The sequence below is a fragment of the Cynocephalus volans genome, chromosome 5 (assembly GCF_027409185.1).
Source record: "Cynocephalus volans isolate mCynVol1 chromosome 5, mCynVol1.pri, whole genome shotgun sequence".
NCBI classification, from domain to species: domain Eukaryota; kingdom Metazoa; phylum Chordata; class Mammalia; order Dermoptera; family Cynocephalidae; genus Cynocephalus; species Cynocephalus volans.
In genome coordinates, this window is record NC_084464.1 from 144,245,626 (window position 1) to 144,273,146 (window position 27,521).

Genomic DNA, 27,521 nt, shown 5'->3' on the forward strand with positions numbered 1-27,521 from the left:
TGCAGATGTATATGAAGATAGGTTCATATAACACATACACATGTACAACATTAGAAAGAATTCAGGCTTTTTGATAACGCTGCTTGGTATAAAACTGCACATTTAAGATATATGCCTTCCTAATAGTTTTTTTGCATAATAAACTTTGGAACTGATTTTATTAAAGCAATTTGAGTTTAAAGAGAGCTATTCAAATACATTCAAGAAAGGTATGTTTTTGGTCCTCTCTTTGTTTTGTACGTATACTTTTGTTCTTTTTTTTCAAAAGGTTGTATGATAATACATTCTTATTTGTTTTATTATCTAATATACAGTTTAACTGTGCTGAACACCCTCTGATAAAGACACAATATTACTTCTTTTTGTAGCAGATCCAGTTAACCTTTGCAGTGGCTGCCTGAGCCATAGAATTATCCCATGACGCTTTAATTTACAGAATAATTCACTAGTTTTGAACTAAGTGATGTGCCTTTCACTCTTTTGATAAGCCATTGGCATTTTGTGTCCCAAATACCTCCATCTTTCACATGAATCAGGCAGATATATAGATCTTTTATACTCCTTTTAAACATTTTTAATAATTTGCCTTTAAATATCAAAATAATCATTGCTATCAATCTGAGTGACTCTATTAAAGAAAAAAATTAACAGAAAAACATGCCAAATAATTTTTTGCTGTGATTTGAGGATATAATTGTGACAGTATCTCACCTCATTGAATATAAACTTGCCAACATTTTCAGTGAGAAAGAAACAAAAGAAAGAAAGGAAGGAGTATAAGATTAAATCAGGTGCCAAAAGAACCTTATTGAAAAGGATTTATGAGCTACTGGGTACAGTGGGCAGGTTTTTTTCTTTTTTAAATCCTAGACCCAGCTCTCTGGATTTGATATAGTTCATTTTTCTGCTGAGCCCTTTCTAGTACAGGGCTACTTAATCTTCTGGTGTAACAATTTTTGTGAGTGGGTAGTAAAAAAGTTTGATTTCATTTATTCTCCTGTTTGTGGGAGGAGAACACTGGAGAAAAACCAGTGAAGTGGTAAATGTGTTGAAGTTATTTATGAAGCTGATTAGAATTTTCTTTTGCTTCTTTCTCTTTCATCCTTGCAAAATGTAATGCCTTATCCTCTGCCTGGTAATTATACATGCATGCACGGAGGCGATTTATGAGAAAAATGAGTTATTACTAAAAGGAGGTAAACAAACCCATGCTAAGGTTTATTCAACTAACTTTGTAACTATTTTTGCAAGAGTTTTCAAAAAATAAAATAAATGAGTTGAACTTGATTAAAGAGGGTACCCTTGAAAATAAACCTGAGAAAAAGCTAAAATAGTAGTAAAATAATTTGAGATTTGTAAGAGATTATTATTGGCTGAAAAGGTAGGTTGGTTTCTCTAAAGACTAAAAACGTAAAATAGACATCTCTCCCTGGTATTGGTTAAGGTGGAGTAGATGAATTTGATGATTTTTTTTAAGTTCTTACTATGGCAAGAACCAACCAACTCATAGTAAGTGTGATTATGGTTACGGAAGCACTGGACGGAGAGGAAGTGGCAGCTAAGCAGGGACCTGAAAGATTAATAAGGTTAAGTGTTGAATGTTTGGTATGGAAAGAAGAGATGGGGGCCAGCCCTATGGCTAAACTCGGGAGAGTGCGGCGCTGGGAGTGCCGAGGCCGCGGGTTCGGATCCTATATAGGGATGGCCAGTGCACTCACTGGCTGAGTGCAGTGCGGGCGACACCAAGCCAAGGGTTGCAATCCCCTTACCAGTCACAAAAAAAAAAAAAAAAAAAAAGAAAGAAAAAAGAGATGGAGAGTTTCTGTACAAAGGAAGTATTTTCAAAAGTCTGGAGGTAAGATAGTTTCAAAAACTGAGTTTAGAACCTGGGAATAGTGGCAAGAAATGAGAGTGGAGAATGAAGCAGGAGCTGGAAAATGAAGAGCCCCCTAAGCCATGCTAAAGTGTCAAGTGTCCTGACAGCAATGGGGAGCCATTGAGGGTTTATATGTAAGAGCAGCTGGGACCCCACTTACCTGCTCTGGAGCAAATGGATTGAAAAAGGCAAAAGACTGGAAGCATAAAGAGCAGCCTGCTGAGAATTTAAGGTACTAAGAGGGTCCCTAAGTTCTTCAAAGTCTGGCTGACATTTCATGTAATATTAAGTATATTTAGTAGAGTTTGATTCTTTAGTGTGTCATTAACCAAAATACCCTGTTCAGCCACCACACTGGAAAGTGGGCATAGGCTGCATTATTAAATCTGCGCTAACACACAGAGGGGTCTTATTTTTAACCCCCTTTAATTGTAGCTTCTAACTATGCAGTACCTTGTTTGTTCCTTCCAGAATTAAATGAGAAAGCTTATCATTTAACGTTTCTTTTTGTTCCAGTCAAAATACTTTGAAGTCAATGAAGCCTGAAGCCTGATATTTTTATCTCTATTTCTTTTCTTAGAAATTTTCCAAATATAGTTTTTAGAAATTCTTTTCAGAAACTCTTCAGTTCAGCTTTCTGCCCCTGCCATTCTTATCTTAGTTTAAGAATCACTTTTGTGCTAACTGAATTAACTTCACAAGAACCAGTCAAGCAGTTTCACAAAGATTTTCCAAGGTCTATTAAGATTAAAAAAAAAAAATACACATTTTTCTTATGTCAAAAGCTCATAGCAAATGTTGTGGTACACTTGAATTTTTAAAATAATCTTTTAAATAGTTACTGTTTTTAGAAAGTGTAAACGAATTATTCATCTGACATTTAACATCCCTATTGCAGGATTAATGAAAAGTAATGATATAAAAAGAGTATTGAAAATTATGTTGTTTTATTGTTGTTATGTCTTTTTTACACATGTATGATTAAGTTTTCTTACAATATAGATATTTTGACAAATAGAGTGGATAAATGCCCGTTTTTGAGAGTAAGTCCAAAGAGTTTTAGTTTTTCATTCCAATAAGATAACCTGCCACCTCTTTTTCATCTTTGCTATGAAGACAATCACCTTGCACTTCACAGGAGGAGATGATGAAATTAATTACTTCTTAAGTATGTATGTATAATAGAAATAGGAGACTCAAGTAGGTCTGGAATAATTTTTTTTAATCAGCATTAGCTTTCACAGGAAACTTTAATTAGATAATTAATTTTCTTTGTACTTTTAAATGTCCACATTCATCAGTTACACCCCCTTTCCCTCAAAAAGTTAGGGTTTGAATTAGCTTTCAGTTATTTTCAGTGGTGTTTTCACGTTCTAAGCAGTGCATGAGGTCGAGGGTTGTTGAGTCATACTGAATGATCTGACTCCAGACCCAAGGCCCTGATTCAAGCAGAACAAGTTTTCCTTTATCAGTTCATATACTGAACTTCTGGATAGAATTTTGTTTGAAGAAAGTATGTCATGATCTAGATAAGTTGCTTTCAGTTTTATTGATAATATGAGACTTTGGGTAGGATGTAGGGAAGGGTATCTAGGTTGCGTCTTCTTTTAATGTGTCTGTGAAGTGGAGATATTGTGTACACCTGGGTTTGAATTTTACATTTAAAATTGGGTGAAAATCAGAAAAATCTAATTCCATTGCAAATTTGCCACCAATATATGATGTAGTCTTTGGTATTTCACATCACCTGCCTGACCAAGTTTCTTCTGTAGGCAAAACAAAAATAGGATTGCATCTTTCCTCAGTATATTATAGAACATTATCTTTAAAATTATTCTATAATTTTGAGCTATTTTAGAGGATTCTGTGTTGTTGTTGTTTTTTTCCCCCAATGAGAGTGTTTAAAGATGTGTTTGCTGTCCTGTAACAAATATCCTGTAATATCTGCAGAAAGGCCCTTGCAGATCCTTGAATATACAGCACCTTCTCTAGAATAAACTGTGACTTCTGTTATTTTGATTTCCCTATGGAGGATCTCAGGGCAACCAAATGTATGAGTGGAAGACAATTGAGAATGCCCCCCACCCCCACTGCTTTTGTCTGAAATTGCTCTGAAGTGTTTGTTCTGTGACTTTTGTTTCCCTCTCCCCTCTTTGCAGTCCTATCACACTCATCAGTATGTGGCCAGAGCACTATGAGTGAGTATTCACAGCCCCATATGCAGAAGACGGATGTTCCAAGCAGTTGTGTTAGCGTGGGGGTGATTACTAAACTCTTGTTCCGAAGTAACACTTATGTATCCTGGATAATGATCCTAGTGGTTTGTTTGCATGGCAAATGTACTATTTAACTAAGCTAACATTCCTAATGGTAACATCTGTCAATATTTGGACATAAATCTGCTGCTCTGTTTTTTCTTTATAGCCCCTCACAGTCTCCTCAGCTGTTTCATGATGACACCCACTCAAGAATAGAACAATATGCCACACGGTAAGAGGCTTTGATTGGACCCCTCTGCTGCATCTGCCACCCAGAATATATCTTTCTGTATTAATCTGATACCATTAACATACCTTGATTTAGGGGATGTTTTGCAGGAGTCATGATTTCATTATATTGGGAATCTGGGTGCTCATCTTTTCCTTTGTAATTTGCACTTTACCAAACACCTGCTGCATTTTCTATGAAGAGTAAATCTCAATGGGATGTGATTATCCAGCTCATGAGAATCCAGACACCGTACAAGCAGGATTTAGATAATGTAACCCAGTGAATGAAAGTAGGGATTGAAAGTATTCTCAGGAGATGGTGCACATATGAATTACAATATGTAATTGAATTTATGCTAATACTTTATTATAGAGGTTTATTTTAGAGTTCCTGAACATAAATACAGGCTGGTCTTGATGGTGTGCACAAACTTTCAGAATAGTGGTATGTACTAGGCATCTGTGGTCCTAATAATGGACTATGCTAAGGGTTAGTTGAAGTATCATAAAAATAGTACCTTTTGAACTGGGTCTAAGCCAAGTAGAATTTCTGGAGAATAGCGGACTTGGGCTAATGGAAAAGCATACTCAAAAGCATTGAGCTGGGGAAGAACATGGCTTGTTTACTGGACTGCAGGAAGGGAAAGGGTACAGCAGTGAGGGAGTGAAGGGACAGTAACTGAGGTCTGACAATGGCGGTCCCCGTTGCTAAGGAGTTGGATCCTGTCCTTAGTTAAAGGGAAGTCACGGAGAGTCTTTAAACATGAGAGAAGAATAATTAGATTTGTGTGAGGATGTAATCCTTGCTTCAGGGTAGAAGACTGACTGGAGGGGTTAGGGGAGCAGCGCTGTGAGGTCAGCTAATTAGGAGTCTGTACAACAGGTAACATAAAGGCCTACAGGCTTTAAGGCAGTGGAGGCAGAGGTGTAACTCAACGTTAGATGTTTTAATTTTGCAGTCTTGTTAGAATATATGGACCTTTCTATGTTTTGTCAGCATTTTGACAATTTAAGAATGTCTGAGGCTGTGCTTCCTATTAGCTGTGTCCTGCGAGGTCACGTTATCTAACCTCATTTTCGTTTTTCAGACTGGCCCAGATGGAAAGGACTAATGGGTCTTTTCTCACTGATAGCAGCTCTACCACAGGAAGTGTGTAAGTAAATCCTGAAATTAGCACTGCCTGGGACGGCCAGTTCTTGTGTTATGGTTGTCGGAAATAATCTTCATTGCCTGTGGCTCTGAATGCTGATCCCAATCAAAGTTGATAACTGTGGTTCCAAAAATGTCTACATAGATTTTATGCTTTCAAACCATGGTAGTATAGACTAGATGTATTTATTTACTTAGTTTCATGTAAGTTAGTGAAAAAAAAAATTCTACATTGGTCAACTAATCTGGCTCAGGAAAATCAGATTGTTTTATTTATAATAACAGGTATATATATATTTATTCCACTTGTGTCATATTTCTTATTAATATAACAAAAGTAATTCCACGGAATCTGTGCCCTTTTTATAAAACCCTTTTCCTTCTGCTTGTTTACATTTTTTGCACAATGTCTGCATTTAGCAGCCTTGACCCACACAAGTTTAGACATATATTCCCCACCCATCATTGAAAAATGTTAACTGCCTGCCAATATTTTATTTTATTAGAAACTAGGAAAAGCCTCATTGACTTTAGAATACCTTTTAAAAAGCTTTCTAACCAAATATTTTATCTGCAGTTAACCGATTTGTGTGTATTCAACTTTGTGGTGAAACTTTCTTGGCAAATATTTTATCTCTGATTTTCTGTGTTGTGTGTCATCTTGCTTTTGGAACTTTTCATTTTTTATTATTTTTGTTTTTGCCTTGGAATTCACATTTTAAATTGTGGATGATGACTAAAAGACTCAATTGTGTAAAATTCATTGTGCTTTGGATCTGATGAGGAGCTGTAAGGTAGACAGAAAAGTTGTAGAACACAGAACTTGAGTGGTTTTTGCTAAAAAAAAAAAAAAAACTGTGGAAAGAGCCAAGTGAAATACCTTAAACACTCTAATATAGGATGTATCCCTTCAATATTTTTTAAAAATTGTTTTATTTATCATTAAGGTTATAAATAAAAGTTTTCAGGAGGTTTTTCAGTTTTAAATTTCAACGGTTAGCATCTTAATACTTGACAATAATACAGTAGTAATTTATACATTATTATTTATATATTATGAATGTAGAACAATTCCTAAATCAAGATAATAGCATAGTTATAATGCTTATTCCATATTTAACCTAACTTAAATTTCGTGTGTGTCTTGAATATCTCCTAAATCAGCATAATTTCCATCAAAGTTGACAATAGCCAAAGAATTAAAGGAAATAGAAAATAACAAGACCAAAATCTTACTGCTTTAAAATGTGTTTGTCATGCTCTGTGAACAAAGTAAATGTACTGCTCAAATTTATTACATCTTATCTTCAAATTAGAATAAACACTAATTTTTTTTTAATTCAGCACTCATATTTCGGAAAAGGAAAATAATCAGATGATTAACAGATGAGTGCATTTTAATATACTATCATTAGATATATTTACTCATTCTTCTGTCCCATACATCCAACAAATATTTATTATATACCTGCCATGCAGTGGTGTGCTGGAGCCAATTGTCAGAGCTAGTTGTTAAATTTTCAAGAAGTTTATAAGCTGTTTGTAAAACAGATCCTTTATTTAAAATTGATTTATATATGTTTATATAGTTACAATTAAATAAATTAGATTTTAAAAAGTAATACTCAAAACTCATTATGCCCTAATTATTTTGCTATTGTCTATGCCCTTGGGGTTATTTATTTTATCTGTAAGGTGGTATGTGGCTGTGTATTTTATCCCAACTCCACATTCAGTGAAGTCAATAGCTTGAAATTGGCCAGGACGAAAGTATTTAAACCACAGAAATTGTGAGTGCTGTAAATCAAGGCCTTTTTATTTATCTTTTGGAGAACCTGTTGTTAAGCATTTACCAGCACTCCACTGCCGTGCGCCCAGTACTGCAGTGGGTCTACAGATGTAGATACTGTTTTCATGGATCTTACAGGGTGGAAGGGAGACAAATGAGTGCTCCTACAGGAGAAGAACATGGTGAGGGCATTTGTGATAGACAGAATAATGGCCCTCCAAAGATGTCCACGTCCTAATCCCTGAAACCTATGAATATGTTACTTTACATGGCAAAAGAGACTTTGCTGATGTGATTAAGTTAAGGATCTTGACGTGGAGATTATATTGGATTATCCAAGTAGGCCCAGTGTAATCACAGGAAACTCTTTAAGAGGCAGGATGGAAAATTAGCATCAGAGAAGATGTAATGATGGAAACAGAGGTCAGGTGGGAAGAGATTTTCAGGTGCCATGATGCTGGCTTTGGAAATAGAGGAATGAGGGTGGCTGCAAGGTGCCAGAAAAGGCAAGGAATCAAAATCTTCCTTATATGGAGGAATCAATTTAATAGTGTAAGAATGTATAACAATTTCAAAGAAATTGTTTGCCAGCTACTACTGGTGCATTAAAATTTCCTTAATGCATATATTAATGAATCTCATTTTGTTAAAGCCAATGGTGGAGGTTCTTTTTTCTCTAACAGTTGGAATTACTGTGTATACTGTGGTTCTTTTCCTGTAAATTTGCAGTAATTCTCTATTCTGGTGAGAATGCTAACAGGCAGTCTGTATTGTTGTAGTCTTACTCTGGACCTAAAATCCATTGGTTTGATTTAAAGGTATAATATTTACTTATTTAAACTTTCCCATCTTAATGAGTATTATTGACTTGACAAGGTGAATATGTATTACTACAGTAAATACTTATCATAGTAGGCTTTCAATATTTTCTCATCGCTGTCCATTTCTGACTTGGCAATAACCTTATATATGTGGCCATCTGTTTTCCACCAAGTGAAACAACTGTTTTCTAACTTATTAAAGGAGGAATCTACTGTTTAGCTAGTTTGGAGTAAAAAAAACAAAAGTCTCCTTCATATAGCCAAGGGTAATTGCTCGTCTCCCTGATAGTCACCTGTATTGAGGATACTTAGGAAGAGAGGATGGGAGTACATACTGCTCGTTCCCAAACTCTCTCTGTGACCACAGAGGCTTCACTCGGGTTTCCCCTTCCTCTGCTGTGGGCTGCTGCTCTCTTTGCTGCGGTGCCACTGGTGGCAGCCTGAACACATGGGCTGCTTTCCCCCATGGGTGCTGTTTCCTCTCCAAGCACCTTCTTCAAGTAGTGGAGAAAATGTAGGGCTGGCCTCCCCCCCAGCCCCCAGGTAGCTCATCCCCCTCTTACCCCCAGATGCCATTATGGTTAGGTATACAGGTATATTCTATTTCCTTGAGAATTATAGAAAATTAAAGGGAGAAAATATTTTAAACTATTTGCAAAAAAGTATATTTTTGTATCACTTCAGGCAGATTTTTCTCAAAGTAGGGGTGTATGAGATAATAGATAACTTATTCAAATTTAATAGTAATATGTTTAGGTATATTAAAGAAATGTTTAAGAAGCAGGTCAAATGAATGGTTTTATGGCTGTTATTGTATATAATGAAACAAGTAAAAATTAGGGTATCCCGATTTAAAGTCAATTAAGGACATTTCATAGTTCATGGTATGTGGATGTGGCAGCATTTACAAGGCGGACATGAAAGTTATTGAAGTTTGTGAAATACAGATTGAAGCACAGAGCACCCAGGATATTTAAACTAGCACAGTGGAGTCTGTCCTTTTGGGTTATTATGTTTACCCTTGAGTTCCTGACTCAGAAAAAAGTTTCCTTTTTCTACTCTGAGAATCTCTATCATTCAGAAAATAAAAACCATTTTTTTGTCTATAGGTCTCACCCGGAATTCATACCTTCCTTTGCATTTACTAGGCTGGGTTATTTAATGTCCCTTGGGCTACTGTGAGACAGCTGGTTGTGGCCTTTGGCACTCTGGGTCCCGCAGAGGAGCACAACTGTTTGTGAGATTGCCAGGTTTGAGTGTCTTCAAAGTCTGCATGTGATGGCAGATCCGCTTCCTAATTCTTGGGCTTGCAAACAAGTTGCTGGTGGAAATTTTACTTCCCGATCCCCCGAGGACAAGCATCTGTTTCTCATCCTTACTGTAGTAGTGGGAAGTATGCAACATACTCTAACACTCTGGCCTTTTCCTGGAAGTTTTCTAAAGCTCCAGCATTGGTAGGATCATGGTACAACCCAAGAGACAGTAGACGACAGTTGTCAGGACCCCCTACCAGTATGGCCAGCTTCAGCACTGGGAGGTTGGTGGCTTCTCCAGACAGCCTTGGCTCTTCTGCATCATTCTCAGGTCTATGTCTTGAGGCAGCCAACGTCAAGGGATTAGGAATTTTTTGTTGTTGATCTGCAGATCCATCCAGTCCTCCTGGAGGTTATCACGGTCCTTGTCCTGATCCTGCCCATTCTCCATCCATGCCCCAGCTTCACATTTGAAACCTGACTAGGTTTTCAGTTTAGAAGATTTTCTAGTTCACCAACCCGCATGACTAGTGTCTTAAGTTTGGCTTTGGGTGACCTCAGCCATGTGACATTTGGCAATAAAAGAAAGTTCTATGCTTTCAGGTAAGAATTTTGAGATTTAACTTGAACTCTCTCTTTAAGTTGTCCAAGGCTCTCTTAGTTATTCGTGTCCTGAGAAGTACCCATCCTACCTGCAGTTGGAGCCTTTCTCTTTCCCTTAAATTGGTCTGTGGAAGCAATTCCCTGACCCTCACAGCTTTCGTCTTCCATGAAGATGGTTAATTATTTGTTGCACCTCCATGTGTCATGGGCTGCTACTTCCCCAGCCTAGAATAGAAACCTATCTCATGTTTTCTTACCCCATGTTGACCCAATTCTCAATGCTCCCTATTTCTCTGGAAGTCCAACTCTGGACAATTTAAAAGGGCACTAATTTTAAGGGTACTAAGTATCTTCGAAGGAAAAATTGAGCTACCACATCTCAAGAAGGGACAGGACCTAGAATGTTCCTGGCCATTGCTATCAGGATGTCTCATGCTGTCATCTGCCTTTGGGTGAAACTGTTTTATGTGGAAGGATCAAACGGGGAGGCTGGCTGTGGTTTGCACTGGCATTGCTGTTTGTGAAGCTGAAGCCTGGAACAAAACAATTCTCAAAAGGAAGGAAATTATTGTTATTTTTATTTATGTCCTGTCTACTCTCAAAAGGTCATTGAATGAATCACAGTTCTTTTGTCATCTGATATGTACTAATTTTGCAATCTAGATAGTATTTACTATGTGTGACTTAAACACAGTATAATTATATTCCATCTAATGGTATTTTGTTGGTGCAGGCCTATATTTTTGCAACCTTTTAAATTTTAGCATGAGGCACACTATTGACATTTAATGACCCTCATCTGGTACCTCATGCAGTATCTGCATTTAAAGAGAGTGCTCTTGGTTTTTACTATATATAATTAAAAACTGGAATGTGTCTATTTTTATATTTAATTTTAGGCCTAATAATCTGTGAAAAATACTTAAGACTAAAAAATTATACGTTATAGATTTTTAAATTATTTTTGTGAAAATTGCCTTAATTCTCTTCTAGATTCCTTAATGCAGAATGTAATGATAGTGGTGATGATGATATTAATATGTTAAGCCCCATCAACTTCCCCAAAGAAAGGAATCTATGTAAATATTGACAACAAAATGCATCTCAAATCTAATTTCAACTGGTTTCACTATGGATAGTCAGTCCCCTAGTCTTTAAAACAATACTAAGCACTAAATTTAATCCCTGAGGTCAGGCACTGGCATCAGTGTCCTAAAGGCATAAATAGTCTAATGGTACCTTATGAAACTGGAGGCGGTCCATGCCAGGATCCATGGTCAAATCATGGCTGTGAAATTGTCCAGGTAGCTTATGGGACCCAAGTTTTCTTTTATTTCTTGTTGTTCTTATATAACTTCTTTTTTTTTAACTTTTATATTTTCAGTCTTCATTATTTCTTTTTAGTATTATTATAGGTATTATATAATTAATATTTTAACCAATATGAGAATCAGCTTAGCTCTTATTTATTGTAACCACTGAGGTTACCATCTGCTTTTGTTCTATTTTGCATTATCCTTCTTTTTTCTTTTTTTCTTTTGCTATATGGGTAAAGTGCTTCTCCTGTACAGATTAATGATCTGGCTGGTCATATGAATGGCTGGGTTAGGATTCAAGACATTGCTTTATTGTATTTGGACATTTAATATTATGGAGAGTGGGAGACTAAACTTTTTTCTTCCTTTGCAAATGATTTATTGTTTTGTTTTGATTTCTAGCTGACTGCTTGTGATGCTTTATCCTTAAAAATAGAAATTTTGCTGGGATATAAATGAATGTTTTCCTTTTGTCGTTTATTTTTCAGCACCGCACTCTCCCGAGTGAGCCACGGGCCGGCCCTTTTTTTGTCGTTTATTTTTTTGGGTACTTGGTCTTTTTAGTTTCTACACTCAGATCTTTCTCAGCCTGAGAAATATTTACGAAATGTTCTGCTGTACTCTTACTTTGCTATTACCTTATTTTATATCTACTATACCTTTATACTTTGTTCATTTGTCCTGTCCATTTGTTGGATCTGTACTTTTTATCTTTTATTGCCTCTCTCTCCACATGCACTGGGGGATGTACCTCCAGGCATCACTTGTGATCTGTAGCAGCTAATAGGTGTTCCAGTGTGCTGCTCCATAGCCTCTAGCCTGCTTTGGACTCTTCAGAATGCAGTCAGGCTTAGGGTGTTGGCCATTTACTTCCTATCAGGAAAATACCTCCCATCTCCCTGCCCAATTTCTGTTTGATTTAATTACATGGGCAAACTAGGAGCTTTTGGATCTGCTTTCAAATGCTGCTCCTTGCGGTGGTACAGTACCCAACCTCTCCTTTTCTCCTCATCCTGCTGAACTTAGGAGCAAGCATGGATGGAATTCTACAGGCTCCTTCTTTTATTTCTCAGTGATGCTGCATTTTCTCAGGAAAGGGAATCAAAGGATGATGCCATAGCTTACTCCATCGTATTCCTTATTTCCAGTTTCTAAGTGGGTTGTAAATTCATTAGATAAAAGCAAGAAGGTGAGGATAGGTATTATGTTTATACTGTGATCTAAAGCAAAGTGTATGACCTTTATTTTGTATGTATATACACACATACATATACATATCTATGTGTATGTATATCTGGGGGGAGGAAGAAGAGGGGAAGTTTTATTGATAAAGAAAACCAAACGAATCCACAAGCGGTGCATCTGAACCTGCACTTTGGCTGTTTGGCAGCGTGACACCATAGGACTCATTTTCCTCATGTGCTTCATCAGCTCTCTCTGATCTCAGTACTCAGAACACACATTTTCTAAGAATTCTTTTTCAGAGTAAACTGCAGTAACGCAGAGTTGGATTTTCAAATCAGACTCATGACAATGAGAGCTCCTGCCCAGTATCAAGCATTATGAATCAGGTCAAGGGCACAAGTCATCATGAGGCCTGGGTGAAGCCAAGAGAGGTCCAGGGTTGCCAGTGCCATGCACCAGGTTCTTTCTGGCTGCATTAAGACATGCTCTGACCCCAGAGCAACAGAACAGGTCTCTAGGGGATATTTGCAGACAGATCACTTTTCACAGAGGAGAGCTGCTTCAGTTATGGGATTGCTCATTTTATGCTCTGACAGTGATGTTTTTCTGATGCCCTGTCTTATAAATCCAGAGATTCCAGGATTTGATTTCAAAAAGCCACCAAAACAGACCAGATGCAATCTGCTAAAGGTATTCCGTAGCAGGACTTTCTGCTAATTTGAGCCAGGAGATCTGGTATTTGCACATTTACAAGGAGATCTAACTGGATCTCCCTCCTAAAGGAAGAAAAAGGATTCCAGGAAATGCCTGCTAGTAAGCATTTTCTTCCCCAAAACATATCAGCTTTGTCTACATTGTTATGCTCCAGCTTATGTCAATCATTAGATTTGACCACATTATTATGTGTCTAGTTCACTGAACATGTAGTTAGAAAAATGGGAGAAGCCAAATGAATTAAATGTAGTTTCTTATTTTAATGCTGAATGATTGATCCTAAACATAGCCTGCCGATAATATCAAGTAAAATATCTGCAGATATTTTATAAATATCTATCATTATAATTTGTGCTGAGTTATTTAAATAAAAGAACATAAGGAGTATAAACCTCATCCTGTGGGTTACAAATCATTTCAAAATTGCTTTCAACCAAATGCTAAACACAGTGAAATCAGCTTATTCTTACTTTAACAGTCTTTTGATCTACTTGTTTGGCATTCAGTGATAGATTTTGCCTATAATTATCTTCCACATTAACTGTTTAAATGCCGTGCCTTATTTTTATTTCCTCTGTTGAGTAAAATATCTCTTCTGAGGCTTGTGAGATACAGCTGTCAGACTAAGGCAAAGCACAAAGTGTTGGTGTATACAATACACAGGCACTGTTAGATGAGTATTTTCATAGTGTCTTAAGAGGGAGGTCATGAAGACGCTGAGATCTAAGGCAAATCGGCCTAGCCACCATCCTGGTCATCCTCATTTCCACTTCCTTTATTACCTTCCAGACGTGAGCCTCTATGTCTGTTTCCTTTGTCACCCTAGGGAAGACGAGCATGCCCTCATCCAGCAATACTGCCAGACGCTCGGAGGGGAGTCCCCAGTGAGCCAGCCACAGAGTCCAGCTCAGATCCTGAAGTCAGTCGAAAGGGAAGAACGTGGAGAACTGGAGCGGATCATTGCTGACTTGGAGGAAGAGCAAAGGTGTGCTATGCCTGAGAGAAGAAAATATGCCATCCTTTCTTTTACATGAAGTTCCATGTGGCCCCAACCCATTCTCTTTTCAGAACTGTTGTCCAGGAAGTCACAGCAGAGTCAAAGTTGTAGAGAATATTAACAAGCTGGGGTGCTGGCTGCATATATGGCAGCATCTGGGGGTTCTGTGATGATGTCTATTAGAACACTTGCTTAAAGCTACAGTTTTATTCGTGCTTGCTCGTCATCCCCTTAATACATGTTTTTACATAAGTAGAAATAGTAACACAAGCTAAATTTAGAGCTCATAGACAATTTTGGAGAGCAGACAACATACACAGTAGTTAATTCCCTTTTTTCCTTTTGTCTATTAGAAACCTGCAGGTGGAATATGAGCAACTGAAGGAGCAGCATCTGAGAAGGGGGCTCCCTGTGGGTTCGCCTCCAGACTCCATCGTGTCTCCTCATCACACGTCAGAGGATTCAGAACTTATAGCAGAAGCAAAACTGCTCAGGCAGCACAAAGGTCGGCTGGAGGCTAGGATGCAGATTTTAGAAGATCACAATAAGCAGCTGGAATCTCAGCTCCATCGCCTTCGGCAGCTGTTGGAGCAGGTAGGCTGTGCAGAATTTAGTGTCCCACCTCCTGGGGGCTTGGTCCTGGTGTCAGTGGAGGTAGTGGGGTCCACTTTCAATTTCTCACCTCCATAGTTAATTTCGACTGGTTTAGAAATCCTTTTTCACCTGTAAGCATTAAGCTCTCACTGGGACAAAAAATGTGTTTGACCAGCTTATGACGGAATTTTCCATTCTTCTTTAACACTGAAATCTATCTCGGGTCTGAATAGTTGGAGGAAAAAGATCTGTGACATATGTCTGCCTAAATTACATATGGGAAGCATCTGTGGAGATTAAGAGATAACAAGTAACCTGAAATCTGCATTCTAGAGATTTCTTCCAGTGAACCAAAAATGCTTACTCTAGAAATCATTATTTTCTATTTGCAAGAAATTGAGTAACCAATGGTTATTAATTTACTACTATTATTTCCTAACACTGGGCCATGTTTTATGGCAGTTGTTTGCAAACTTTCCTGAAGGTAAGAAATACAATTTCCATTATGATGAATACATGCATGTGCGATAAATACAAAGTAATACTTACCTTTATAGAGAAATGCCATCTCTTATTTTCTGTTCTTTTTCCTTCCTTCCCCCACTTCCATTTTTATTCTCTCTGTTTTTCTTTCTTAATTCTGGTCAGGACCTACTAAATTGATTTTATAACTCATCAATGGACAATAGCTTGCAATTTTGAAAAATGTTGTTCTTTGGGATATAAAATAAGCATTGGATGTGCTTTCTGCTTTTCTGGTGCCTTCAATCTTGTTATAGACCATAACGAGATAGTATCATATACAAGACAGTATCATAAATAAAGACACAACACATTGTAGAGAATTAAGTATTTGATTACAAATAGCAGTTAAAGAATACGAGCCATGTCACAGAACTAGTAACAAGGAAGTCTTTACACTAGGCACATATAGTGCAGATTCCCACCAAGGGGGCCAGAAACTCCTTTCTCTTGAAGAATCCCTGACATCAACATTCATGTCATCTTTTGCCCTTTTCTCTCGTCTGCCATGTGGGGCCCCTAGGCAGTATAATAGGAATGGCTTTCTACAGAAATAATTTATTGCTTCAAAGCAGAAACAACTTTCTTGCCAATATGTTCTCAAATTTTAGAAAACCATCTTTTCCCAGTTTTAATTAAACAATGTCTTTTTAATTGTCAGAATCATTCAAAACAGTAACTAATACTTTCTGCATTACTCATATAGTGGGTCATAAGTCTCTTCTTATAGTTTGAGTATATGCTTTTCTCTGTGTCTATCACCGATTCAGAATTTGTCTTGTGGGAGGTTTCTTCCAGCACCTCTGAATTCTGCATCTTTAGAAAATAATAGTTTTCCAGGAATGACCCGAAGGCCTGGCTTTCTGTTAAGCTCTATAGAATGTTTGATTCTTAACTCAGTGCCAGTCACATAAATTGGAAAAGTACATTGTCGTGAATTTGAAGTTTCTAAGTGGTGCCCATGTAAGGGACACATTTTTCTCTTTCAGTCTCTTATTTAGAATATGAAGTGTTAGTGTTAACAACTTAGGGCATAGATAGGATCATCGCAGAATGAAAACTGTGTCCAAACCTTTGTTTGCTGTAGCTTGTTGATGCTCTTAGAAGAACTAAGGCTCTTCTGCTCACCCTCACCTCCTCCTACTTCCTCTGTCCCATTAGATGGAGCTGCATAATGGCTCCTGAGCCCTCGGAATTGTGCAGTAATGCTTTTAGAGATAACAGATACCTAAATGGCTCTGCATATCCCAGACTGTAGTAGAGTTCTTATCTCTTAACGATTTAGCATGAATGCCAGAAGTAGATAGAAAATCCAACTCTGATAGTAAAGACTGACAAAACTACCAAATTTCACCTCGTATAGATTTAATGGAAAAATTCTCATCCAAAAAATTGTAGCTTCTGCATTCCCTATACGGTGGATCACACTTTCTAATTTGACTATATACTTGGAAAACATATCCATCACCATTTCAAAGATTTGTGTGAGTGCATTTACGAAGTGTTTACTAGGTGTCAGACTGTTCTGATCGCTTTAGAAATAGTAATTTATCACCCCACTCATAAAACCCTATGGCACAGGCACTATTATTACCATCCTCATTTTACAAATAAAGAATCTGAGGCACAGAAGGTTATATAATTTGCCCAAAATTACACAGCTTCCGAGTGACGGTGTTGGAACTGGAATCCCAGCCATCTGAATCCAAAATCATGCTCTTAACCACTCTCCAATATTGTCTTTGAATATGAACTGATTTTGAAACTGGATAAATTTTCTGTATTAGAAGCCTAATGCTAATTTTTGGAAGATGAATAAGATACATTCCTAATTCACTTTGTTGACATTAAAATAAGAGAGAGAGAAATTGTGGGATGAAAATGGCACTGACAAATAAATCTTGCAGTAAAAACCAAGAGAGTTCTTCAAGGTGACGAAACAGAAAGGGAAGGGCCACTTGTGCACAGGTGAAGTACTGGGGCTCCCACCCAACTGATGCTCAAATGTATTTGAAAATGCCTAACGACAAAGAGCCCTACATGATTTAATTACCCATGATGAGGGAAGGGAAGTTAAAGAGAAACTATTTTCCTTAATGTTTTAAAAAATTCTTTCTCTGCTTCAACCTCTGAATGTGATTCCAGCCTGAATCTGATCCCCGGATCAATGGCGTCTCCCCCTGGGCTTCACCTCAGCATTCTGCACTGAGCTCCTCGCTGGATCCAGACCCCAGCCCACAGCTCCACCAGGCAGGTGGGTGTCCCCAAGACACAGCTACTCTGACCAGTCAGCTTTGTGCTTTGCCATTTATTTGTCTTTGCTTTTAAATAGCATTCTTACACACTGGTGCCTTTTGGCATAAAAGAGTTTTGTATTCTCTTTTGTCTTAGATGAATGCAAATCCATTTTAGCAATATCTAAAAAGCAAACGTTTTAGAATAATAAGCTATAATACACTCACTTATATGATGTGTAGTATTGGACTGAGTTTTGGTGAAAGATGAGCTGAGGGCTCTTTCCTTTTTGAATGAGCAAGAAATTCAATTTTTATTCACTTTGACCATGATTCTTTTTTAGTACATTTTCTGTCTCTAAAATTTCACACTTGTACATATTCAGGACATAATACTAAAGAATATTATGCCAAACATTACAATTTTCTCTTCCCGGGCCCGGGAACTCGTTTATTTACTTTTCCCCATCCTAGTCCCTGTAGATCCTGCCCTGTCTGTCCCATCTGAGGTCTCACCTAGCCTGTCATGGGCCAGAACAGTGACCTGTCACTGATGCTAGGACTGACTCTGTAAACTAGGCATTCAGGAATGATATTTTATTATCAATGAAATTCAAGTTCTAAAGTTCTACGGAGGACCACAGACTAAACAAGTTAATTTGTTTGTGGAGTATCTTTTGGTACATTAATTAGAAGAAAAATTAAAATACAAATATTTTAATTATTTTAAATAAGAGAATTATTTTGACTATCTATTGTAGACTAAAAAACACATCAAAGTAAAAAGTATCTTATGAGATACTTTTGTGGCAGGATAAGCTATGCTATGCTAAAGACTACAAAAAGAAAGAAGGAAGGAAAAAGAAATTGGTAGAATATTTTTCTTGTAGGAAAAAAATACTTGTGAAGCAAAATAATGGATTTCTAACTAATACATTGAAATAATATGATTATATTACTTATATTTCAGTCTTGTATTTTTCCCTGGTGCGTGGATTCTTTCTACACAAACATCTGGTACATTTTAAGTATATAAGATTAGGTTACCAACAAATTAATAAAAAAATGTTTTTGATATTTCTCCTTAAAATTGTCCTTTGCAATGAGAACTCTTTTCACATTGATGTTTAGAAGCTGGTAGTAGTGTTTTCTCTTGAAGTTGGGTGTTGGTAAAGCCTAGACATTAATTTCAGAAGGTCTGTTCTTTCACTTAATATAAACAAGTCAGGCACAGAAAGAGAAATACCACCTGTTCTCACTTATTGGTGGGAGCTAAAAATTAATATATAAATTCACACACACACACACACACACACACACACAAACGGGGGGGGGGAAGAAGATATAACAACCACAATTACTTGAAGTTGATACGACAAGCAAACAGAAAAGACATTGTTGGGGGGGAGGGGGGAGGGAGGAGGGAGGGAGGTTTTGGTGATGGGTGATGGGGAGCAATAATCAGCCACAATGTATATCGACAAAATAAAAATTAAAAAAAAAAAAAAAGAAGGTCTGTTCTTTTTCTGTGCTGTCACAGGAGGAGAGGATGTTCTGGCCCTGCCTCGTGACACCAACACGGATCTCACGGATGTCATGGAGCAGATCAACACCACGTTCCCATCTTGCTGCCGTGAGTCTCAAAGCCCATAATGCCACCACCAGGCTTCTTCCTTCCCTTTCTCTTTTTTTCTGAATGTGGCCTTTTGTCTTCTTTGGTGGGGTAATGAAAACTGATATTAAAACAGGATTGGATGGTATTTGAAAATAAGGCGAACGTTATATATGCTGACAAAGAAAATAAAGCTCAACCTAGATACCATCACATCATAAGGTGCAGTGACAGCATGATCTCACTGTTTGAGATTTTTCAATATGCCTTAGGAGTGATAAAATGAAGACAAATCAAATAATAAGTCTGATTTTAAGAGGAAATTATCCTTTTCAATGCAAGCTATCATCAGACACTTGTATTACTTCAAAGAAGAGCTTTTAGTGGCATGCCAAAGAAGGCATGAAAATAGCCTTTCTAATGTAATTCCTTCTCTTTTCTTTAGACAGTGTTCTCTGATGTCATCAGATTCTGGTGCAGAAAGGGATTATTTTCAGATTTTCCTTTTTTTTTTTTTTTCTCCTGCAGATTTCTTTTCTTACAGAATTAAATAGTCATTGTGTAAAGGCCCAACAGTTTAAGGCATCACGGATTATGACCCTATGAATTTTTCCACGTGAACAACCAAGAGCCAGAAAATAACCAGATAATAACAGTTCAAATCCCAGGGGAAATTATATAATGATTCTTACTTATTGATTTTTTCCAAATGTTTTGGCTCACGCATCTTGCCACCTTACAGTTTCTGCTGAGCTCTCACCTGAAACACTTTGGCTGTTTCAAACAGAAACAGTTTACTTTTATATACATGCCCATACTACTTGATGCTACAATCACATTTTAAATAATCTTTTTTTAAAAAATAAAGTTATTTATAATTTGGGGATGATTTCCTTTCAAATTAATTTTAAATTTACGCAGTCACTAAACTAAGATTTTATATAAAGCATAGCTTCTCATTTCATCCTTTTCTGTCATCTCCCCAGAAAATACCACCATAAATGAGGAAAAGATAATGTCAGTTATCAAGAGTATAAATAAATAAGATATATTGACTTCATTTAAGAAAGTTATTCTTCATTTTATCCCACTCTACAGTTTACAAAATGCCATCATTAGCAGAAAGTGACCTATCCCTTCCCAAATCCCCTCCCTGTCTCCCAGATTTCTATTATCTTTTAATTCTATTTTTCCACAAACTTTTTGAAGTACCTTGTGTTTGCAAATCTGTCATTTTCCAGGTTTTTATTTGTGGTGCTTCTATTCTGCTTCTCAAAGTTGGCCAAATCATGTTTACTACATGTCAGTCCACACTCACCACCCCCCCCCAGGCAAACACAGACACACACCTGTGCACACATGGACACACTTTTGGCTCTGTAGAATCTCACAAAAGTTCAAGAGGATCAGTCAATGTCCACATGCTGTCAGATTGTTGCTTATTTTCTAGGCTCAGTAACCACTATGGGAGTAATGGATGAACAGATTAAATGTTTTACCTTCATTATAATTCAAGGTTGAGTTTTTCTTTTTTAGAGGTTTGGTTCTGAGTTCTATGTTACCTAATGGCTAGATAAAACCTCATCATAGTCTTTATAAGCCAGAGTTTCAAAATTAAATTTCTAAATAAAATCACGTGTTAGTTCTGCTTACACCTAAATATATTAATAATTAGTTAAGAACAAATTCTGTAAATCAAAGACAGTTTAGAAGTTTTTATTTAAATGTCATGGTGGACATTTTCAATTTAAAAGTCAGTTGGCAGTGACAGCCAGGATGGGAAATATGTTTCAGTAAATGCCTTGCTATGAATATAAAATGTATAATTTTTATATTAAAAATTTTATGCTAAAAATTCATGATTTTTTTACAAGTTCCATTTTTAAAGTACTTACTCTTAAATCTTTCTCAAGGTATATTCTGATATCTAGATTTGTGAAAGATTGATCTGTGTTATGTTTTAAAACAGAATATAATTAAAATTAATAGAGCAAAAAAGGAATCTTAAGAGATAAATGTGTTCATCTCATGTTATGACCTCCCTTCAAAGGCAAGTGCAGAATTCCTATTGGTTGGGAATCTTATTAGCTATTTGTAGGTATTGGTTCCTGAGAAGATTGTGTGTCTTCAATGCCGCCCACATCCCAGAGGTTAAACCTCTTCTTTGCTTTGGTTCCTCTTCACCTGTATCATTCTCAGTGTTGGAGGTAGTTTATGGAGCCCTGAGATTCCTCAATGGGAAGCTGGCTCCACATTCCCACAGTCATAAGTTTGCACATCTGCAAATATTTGTAATATTTATAGTTTTCTATGAATGAGTATTACTAGCTGTGTGTTATTTTGATGAATTCAAGTTCATCCCATGTAAGAAATGATGAATAGTGTATTTTACATTCCTTTAAAATATAGATATTATTTTTGGCTTCTGAAATTTCGGTTATTAGTTTGGGTTTAATTTACTGTTCTTGGTATTTAATATAAATATTATATTTTGCTTTAACATAAAATGTCCAAGACAGGGACAGCTTTCTATAAAAATAAAGGCTTAGCTGACTTATTTATAAAGTTGGTATATATTTTTAAATTCTGCCTAAAGTTATTAAACCTTTTAAAAATTGATGCAGAATAGAAATCAGTATGTACCATAGACTCTGTGCCCAATACGTGTTTCTGAATAGAGCGAATGAATGAATGAGTGATTACTAACTGGGAAGGTTTAATTGTTGAAGTTTTTCCAGATAGTACTCAGAAGGTTCTGCAGGATTCATTTGCTTTATTGTCCCTTCTATATTGCTAAGCCAGCAAATATTTTAATAAGCCTTCATAATTCCCAAAGCTTACTAACCACCTTTGGAGGATTTATCTAAACAAATCGGATTGGCACCCTCCCAATGCCAAGCCAATCCCTTGGGCCCCTGTAACTAAAGAGAGCTTTAACATTGCTTGTCACCAGTATACAATGAATTGATCTGCGTGTTAATCTTGACTTTTCATCCTTGGTGGATTAAAAATTAGCATGGCCTAAAATGAATTTTCACTCCTGGCAATCTTGCAATTAAAATGAAACTATGTATTCATAAATCCTAATTGAATGAATTGCTCACTTTAACATGACATTTTTAAAAACTGTGTCTACACAGTGTTGCACATACACTTTCAGATTCCTCCAGTCTGAATTAATATCCCAGTTGGTCCTTATAGCATCCTTGAATTATGGCCTTTTAAAGTCTTTTTAAAAATTATTTACACTGCGTTTCAGATCAGAGAGGTAGGCATTTCCATCTCTTCCTGGCAAAGAGTTAATGAAAGGAATTTAATTGTGCTGCCTGATAACCAGTGTACATACTAAAATCTCCACTGACTGCTGTAACTACTTCTTTAGTATAAAATTTTTTGTCACTTTTTTCATTTATGTCCTTTGAATGTACGGGATACTGGTAAAACTGAATAATTTTTGGTGATAGACCAACAAATGCTTTTAAAATTATTTTTGACCCATAGGCATATTTTCACCGTGAATTGCCCATGTTTATTAAGCTTGAATGACATTCATCAAAAACTGACAACCTACTAAAATGCAATGATTTCCTGATTTCCTTTTAAAATATATTTGTATGATTTATTTACGGGAGTACCCATAGCCTTTTATTTGATCAAAAGCTGTAGAATTAAAAGTATTGTGAGAAGCAAAATGGATTAGACTTCTGTCTAAGGTTTAGCTATTTATTATATTGGTTACTTACAAGACGAGCATTAACTCTGCCTCTTTTAGAAAGCATATGTAAACTTAAGGTGTATTTAATAATGATGAATCTCAGCTGGCCCCCCAGGTGTATCTCACATATGTGTGAAGGTCTATCATTTTTCTCTGGTGCAACTTATATGTCCGGTAGGAAAAGGCTTCTTTTAGTCTGATCCTACCTCCAACTACTGGGGCTCACACTTTTCCTCCAGGCATCACAGGAAGTTCACCCTTCACGCCTGATTTTTTTTTCTCACAACGCTACTGGCACTCAGCATGTGGTCACTGATGTCTTTTTTTTTTTTTTTTTTTCCCTAACTAAGCATAGAAAAAACGAGAGATGGAAGGGTTGCAACCTGCTAGATGACTAGGAGCAATTCTTATTTGATCGAGAACAGATGTTGCCTTTATTAGGGAAGCAGATCTTTTCTTTTTTACCTTCGTGTTGAGCATGAGATGATTGTGCAGAGAAAGCACGGATGACAAAACAGAGGCCTTGGAGAAGCCATTTGATAGTAGCCACCCTTGTAAAGCCTGCCAGATCATTTTCACAGTCATGGGCTCTGGAACAAGGAAGAGATTGAACTGCTGGATGCAAAGGCAAAATATACTCCATATTCCAGCAATTCCAATGCTTTTAACTGGGTTCATCCAAGGTACTATTATTAGCCCAGTTTCTAGAAGGCTGCGGAGAACCAGACCAGACCTTTCCTTGAGGCAAGCATTTGGCCATTATCTAACCTGGCCTTCGGGGCAAGGGCAGACCAAGGGTGGCAGAAACCAAAGACTCATACTCCTAATGGCCCCTTGGCCAGAATTTGTACTATTTGGCAAAGTAAACAGAACTTGCTCTGTTCTGAAACATAAACCAAATACATGGCACGATTGAAATAGGAAATTTTCAGATGTTTTGCAAAACTAAGTGATCACTGAATGCTTTTAGTGTGTACTTACTTGAGAGAGCCAGAGTATGTTTTGCATATTTTTCGTGGAATTTTTGTCTTAAATCACATGGGATATGAGAAACTAACTGGGAAAACTAGCCCTTGTTAAAGCATTTAGCCGGGGGTTGGGATGGGGAGGATGCAAAAAAGACTTTATCTTATTTTCCTGTTAGCATCCATTTAACAGCTGGGCTATTCCTACTCAGAGTGGTACATTCTACAAATCTCCGTGTCTGAAAGCTGGCACCAGCAAAGGAACGGTACTCCCTTTAATTAATATCTTTTGTTTTTTCTTTCAGCAAATGTCCCCAGCAGGCCACAGGTAAGAGTTAATGGGTTGATTGGCTTGATCGTTACTGATTGCAACCTAGAGTAAGTAGATTAGCTAGCACTGATTTTAGTCCTACTTTATTCTCCACATAAATAAGTAAACTTGCTTGTCACTTAAATGTTCGGTGATTCCATCTGACAGTTCATCAGTCTGGGGGCCCAGGGACTGGGATGAGGGTCTCCCAAGCCACATTCTTCCAGATACCAAAAATACCATGTGTTTGATCTTCTGTGTTCTAACAACTTTTTAACAGCTTCTTATGTACTATATAAAGTCACCCTGGATAGATTTGGCTGACCACTGTTCTCTCAAATGTCTACTTACCGTAGCTATCATAGAACATTGACTTTAAAAAAGTGACTGGTACTACAAAGATGTTTTTGTTACTTTGAGATGGAAAGGGTTTCAATTTTTCATTTACTGATATGCTCGGAATTATTGGCAGCTATAGCCTTATGCCTTTCAGTATTTTCCTCATCAGGTACTCGTAGTAATAATGTGCCACAAGGCCACAGTAGATCTTTGAGGAACATTTTCTTTCCTGAACTTATTTATTAATATTTTTGAAACAGTGAACCTATGTTATTGTCTTATTGGCAAGAGGGGCTGGGATCTTTTCTGGAAGACCAGTGGGTGTCCTCTTCTGATTGTTTATGTTGTCTTTGTGAATCGGAAGCCAGGAACTTCAGTAGGGAGTGAGGTTGGAGTGGGGGGTGTCACACCCACTCTCCTGCTTGGAGAACTGGAGAGCAGAGGGACCAGCATTAAAAGCCACCACTTAAGGTACCACTCATGAATTGAACATAAGGCCAGTCTGCAGTGCTGTGTGTTGCCTTCCAGCAACATTCAAGTTCATGAGCACAGGCACCAGAGTGGATTGAGAACCACATTTAACCAAAGTTGAAGTTGTGGCTTGGCCAAGTGAGTACAAAGCATCAAGGAAAGAAGCAAAGAAGTGATTATAATGATTGAACTAGACTCTTAAGGTCAGTAGCAAGAGAAGTGGGGAAATGTCTGGTGTGGGAGACAGAATACAGAGGGGAGAATCAATGGAGTGTAATACAAAGGATGGGTGAAGTTGGGGTCCTAGCGGAAGTAAGCTGAAAAGAGAGAGGTGGTTGTCAGAAGGTGGGATGATTGAAATTGAACTGTTGGTGGGGTTGCAATGGTCCATATTGCTAATGATCCATATTGGATCTTAGAGTGAGCAGCTAAGAAGGGTGGAGGATGGGATAGTTGGAGATGAGGGTCAAAAAACCTCAAAGAACCCAGAGGGTTGGAAGAATCATCTGTGTGGGTGTTGAAATCACCAAGGTTTAAAAATAGCTTTGAAGTGGCTGACATTGAGCCATTTCTTCTTTAAGTGAGAGAACATGACCCAAGGGGTCAGTGGATGAATGCATAATAGGTTGGGATAATCTGATAACATGAGATTCAGAGTGGGGTGTTTTTAGGAAGAAGAGAAAGAAGATTCCCTGAAAGCCTCAAGGAGGACCTAGGAAGAGACTCAGGCAGTGTGTGAGGAGAATGGGAGAAAAAAGTTATATGGGAGAGGGTTATGGGGGAAGCTGTGTCTTTGGGGAGATTCGGATATTGATTAGAGCAATGAAGTGAAGGCAGCAGTTTGAGAGGAGTTTGGGAATATGGGTTTTGTTGATGATGGACCATGTGATTCAGCGGGCACGGGACGAAGGGTTTCAAGAACTAGGGAGGGTGGGACATGGTGACACAATAGGAAGTGTCAGATCTCTATATGGAACAGAGTACAGGGAATGAAAGGAGGGTGACCAGGAGTCTGAAGCACTTTATGGTGGCCCATTAAGAACTAGGATAAAGGGTAAGATGAACTTAGTCCTGATGGTCCTGAGGTGTTGAGACTGAGTGATGGAGGCCAAGAAAGGAAGAGAAAAATCTTCTTTTCAATCCTCAAGTATTTTACAGGACAAAACTGTTCAGAATTTAAAGCAGAAAGTGATCTTAGGGGCCGACCCCGTGGCGCGCTCAGGAGAGTGCGGCGCTGGGAGCGCAGCAGCGCTCCCGCCGCGGGTTCGGATCCTATATAGGGATGGCCAGTGCGCTCACTGGCTGAGCGCGGTGCGGCCGGTCACAAAAGAGACAAAAAAAAAAAAAAAAAAAAAAAAAGAAAGTGATCTTAGGTACCTTCTCCTATTTTGTTTTTAACTTAAAAAAATGGAGTTTAAAAAGAGCTGACTTGTTCCTGGTTATACAGCAACTTAGTGGACAGGGCAACATGTGACTCAGCACAGGAGACCCCTTTCCTGTTTTCCTCCTTCCTTCTCCGTTTCTTTCTATTCATTTCTTTCCCCTTCAGCATTTTCCTTCTTTTCTCCTCATTTTCCAGATCTTGGGTAAATGGAAATCCATGAAAAATATGTTTTTCCCTGGATAGTTAAACTACTGTGTACATTGCATGATCTTACATTTTTAGAATTCTGGCACCTAAAATGAGAATTATTGTGCATCTATTTAATAGACCCATTTGCTTCATGTGGCTAATAGAGTACATAGAAATCATTTAAAAAATCCTCTTAGCCTTTACTTTCAACAGGAATCAGCACCAGAGCTTTAGTTAACAGTATTAATATATAACAGTATGTTCCTTTCCCAGGTAAAATTAATCTCACTCCTTCCCTTTTTCCCAAAGTACTTTGAATTTGCCATGGTCCTCACTTGTCTCATATAGAATTGAAGGAGGCTGCATTGTTGGGGTATCTCTCACACCTGCTTCACGTGAGGGCCTCGCCTCAGTACCACAATGCCTGGAATACAGGGGCACCCCATCAGTGTTTGCTGAAAGTTTTCTCCCTCTGACATGACAGTGGGATGTTCAAAATATAGAAGCAAGTTTCTGAAGAATCCAGATTTGAATAGTAATGGAGAACAGGCCCTGGGCAAGAGTCAGAAGAGTTTGCTGCTTCTGCCGTACCTGGGAGGAGGAGGGACCTCTTGGGCAGCTTTTCCAGAAACTTAATTAGGAGCACAGTTTCTGGGGAGCAGGACATCGAGCCAAAGCCCTCCATCAAATAAGGGGCAAGGACAGACGGAGAGTCTTTCCTGGGTGTCCTGAAAGGCCTCTCATGACTTATGTGGCATTGGCCCAGTTTGGATGATTTCAGTTTAGAGTGATTTTTAAAACTATTTCTAACTTCAAAATACTTTTTAAAATCCAGTCATTTGACCTTCTCTTCAAAAGGTTGATGCTACTCCCTTGAGTATGGCCTGGATTTATATCCTCTCTTGCCTGGGACATTTAACTTTAACTGGCACCACTGCACACCCTTGAGTTATGATTCCTGTCTTCTCTTCCTCTTCTCTGAACACACCAGCT

General features: G+C 37.7%; 1 protein-coding gene across 4 annotated transcripts in view; it reads left to right on the forward strand.

Moving 5' to 3' along the window:
- The window catches only part of UTRN (utrophin), a 473,290-nt gene that overhangs the window by 443,384 nt on the left and 2,385 nt on the right, over nucleotides 1-27,521 (forward strand). For 3 of the 4 annotated variants that reach the window (XM_063097714.1, XM_063097711.1, XM_063097715.1), the window contains 8 exons: nucleotides 4,036-4,074; nucleotides 4,301-4,366; nucleotides 5,454-5,519; nucleotides 14,023-14,181; nucleotides 14,547-14,787; nucleotides 17,455-17,563; nucleotides 19,084-19,176; nucleotides 24,141-24,163. In XM_063097714.1, coding sequence (XP_062953784.1) covers nucleotides 4,036-4,074; nucleotides 4,301-4,366; nucleotides 5,454-5,519; nucleotides 14,023-14,181; nucleotides 14,547-14,787; nucleotides 17,455-17,563; nucleotides 19,084-19,176; nucleotides 24,141-24,163 — 796 coding nt within the window. The remainder of the gene's footprint in view (nucleotides 1-4,035; nucleotides 4,075-4,300; nucleotides 4,367-5,453; nucleotides 5,520-14,022; nucleotides 14,182-14,546; nucleotides 14,788-17,454; nucleotides 17,564-19,083; nucleotides 19,177-24,140; nucleotides 24,164-27,521) is intronic. The other variant, XM_063097712.1, reaches the window with a different exon arrangement.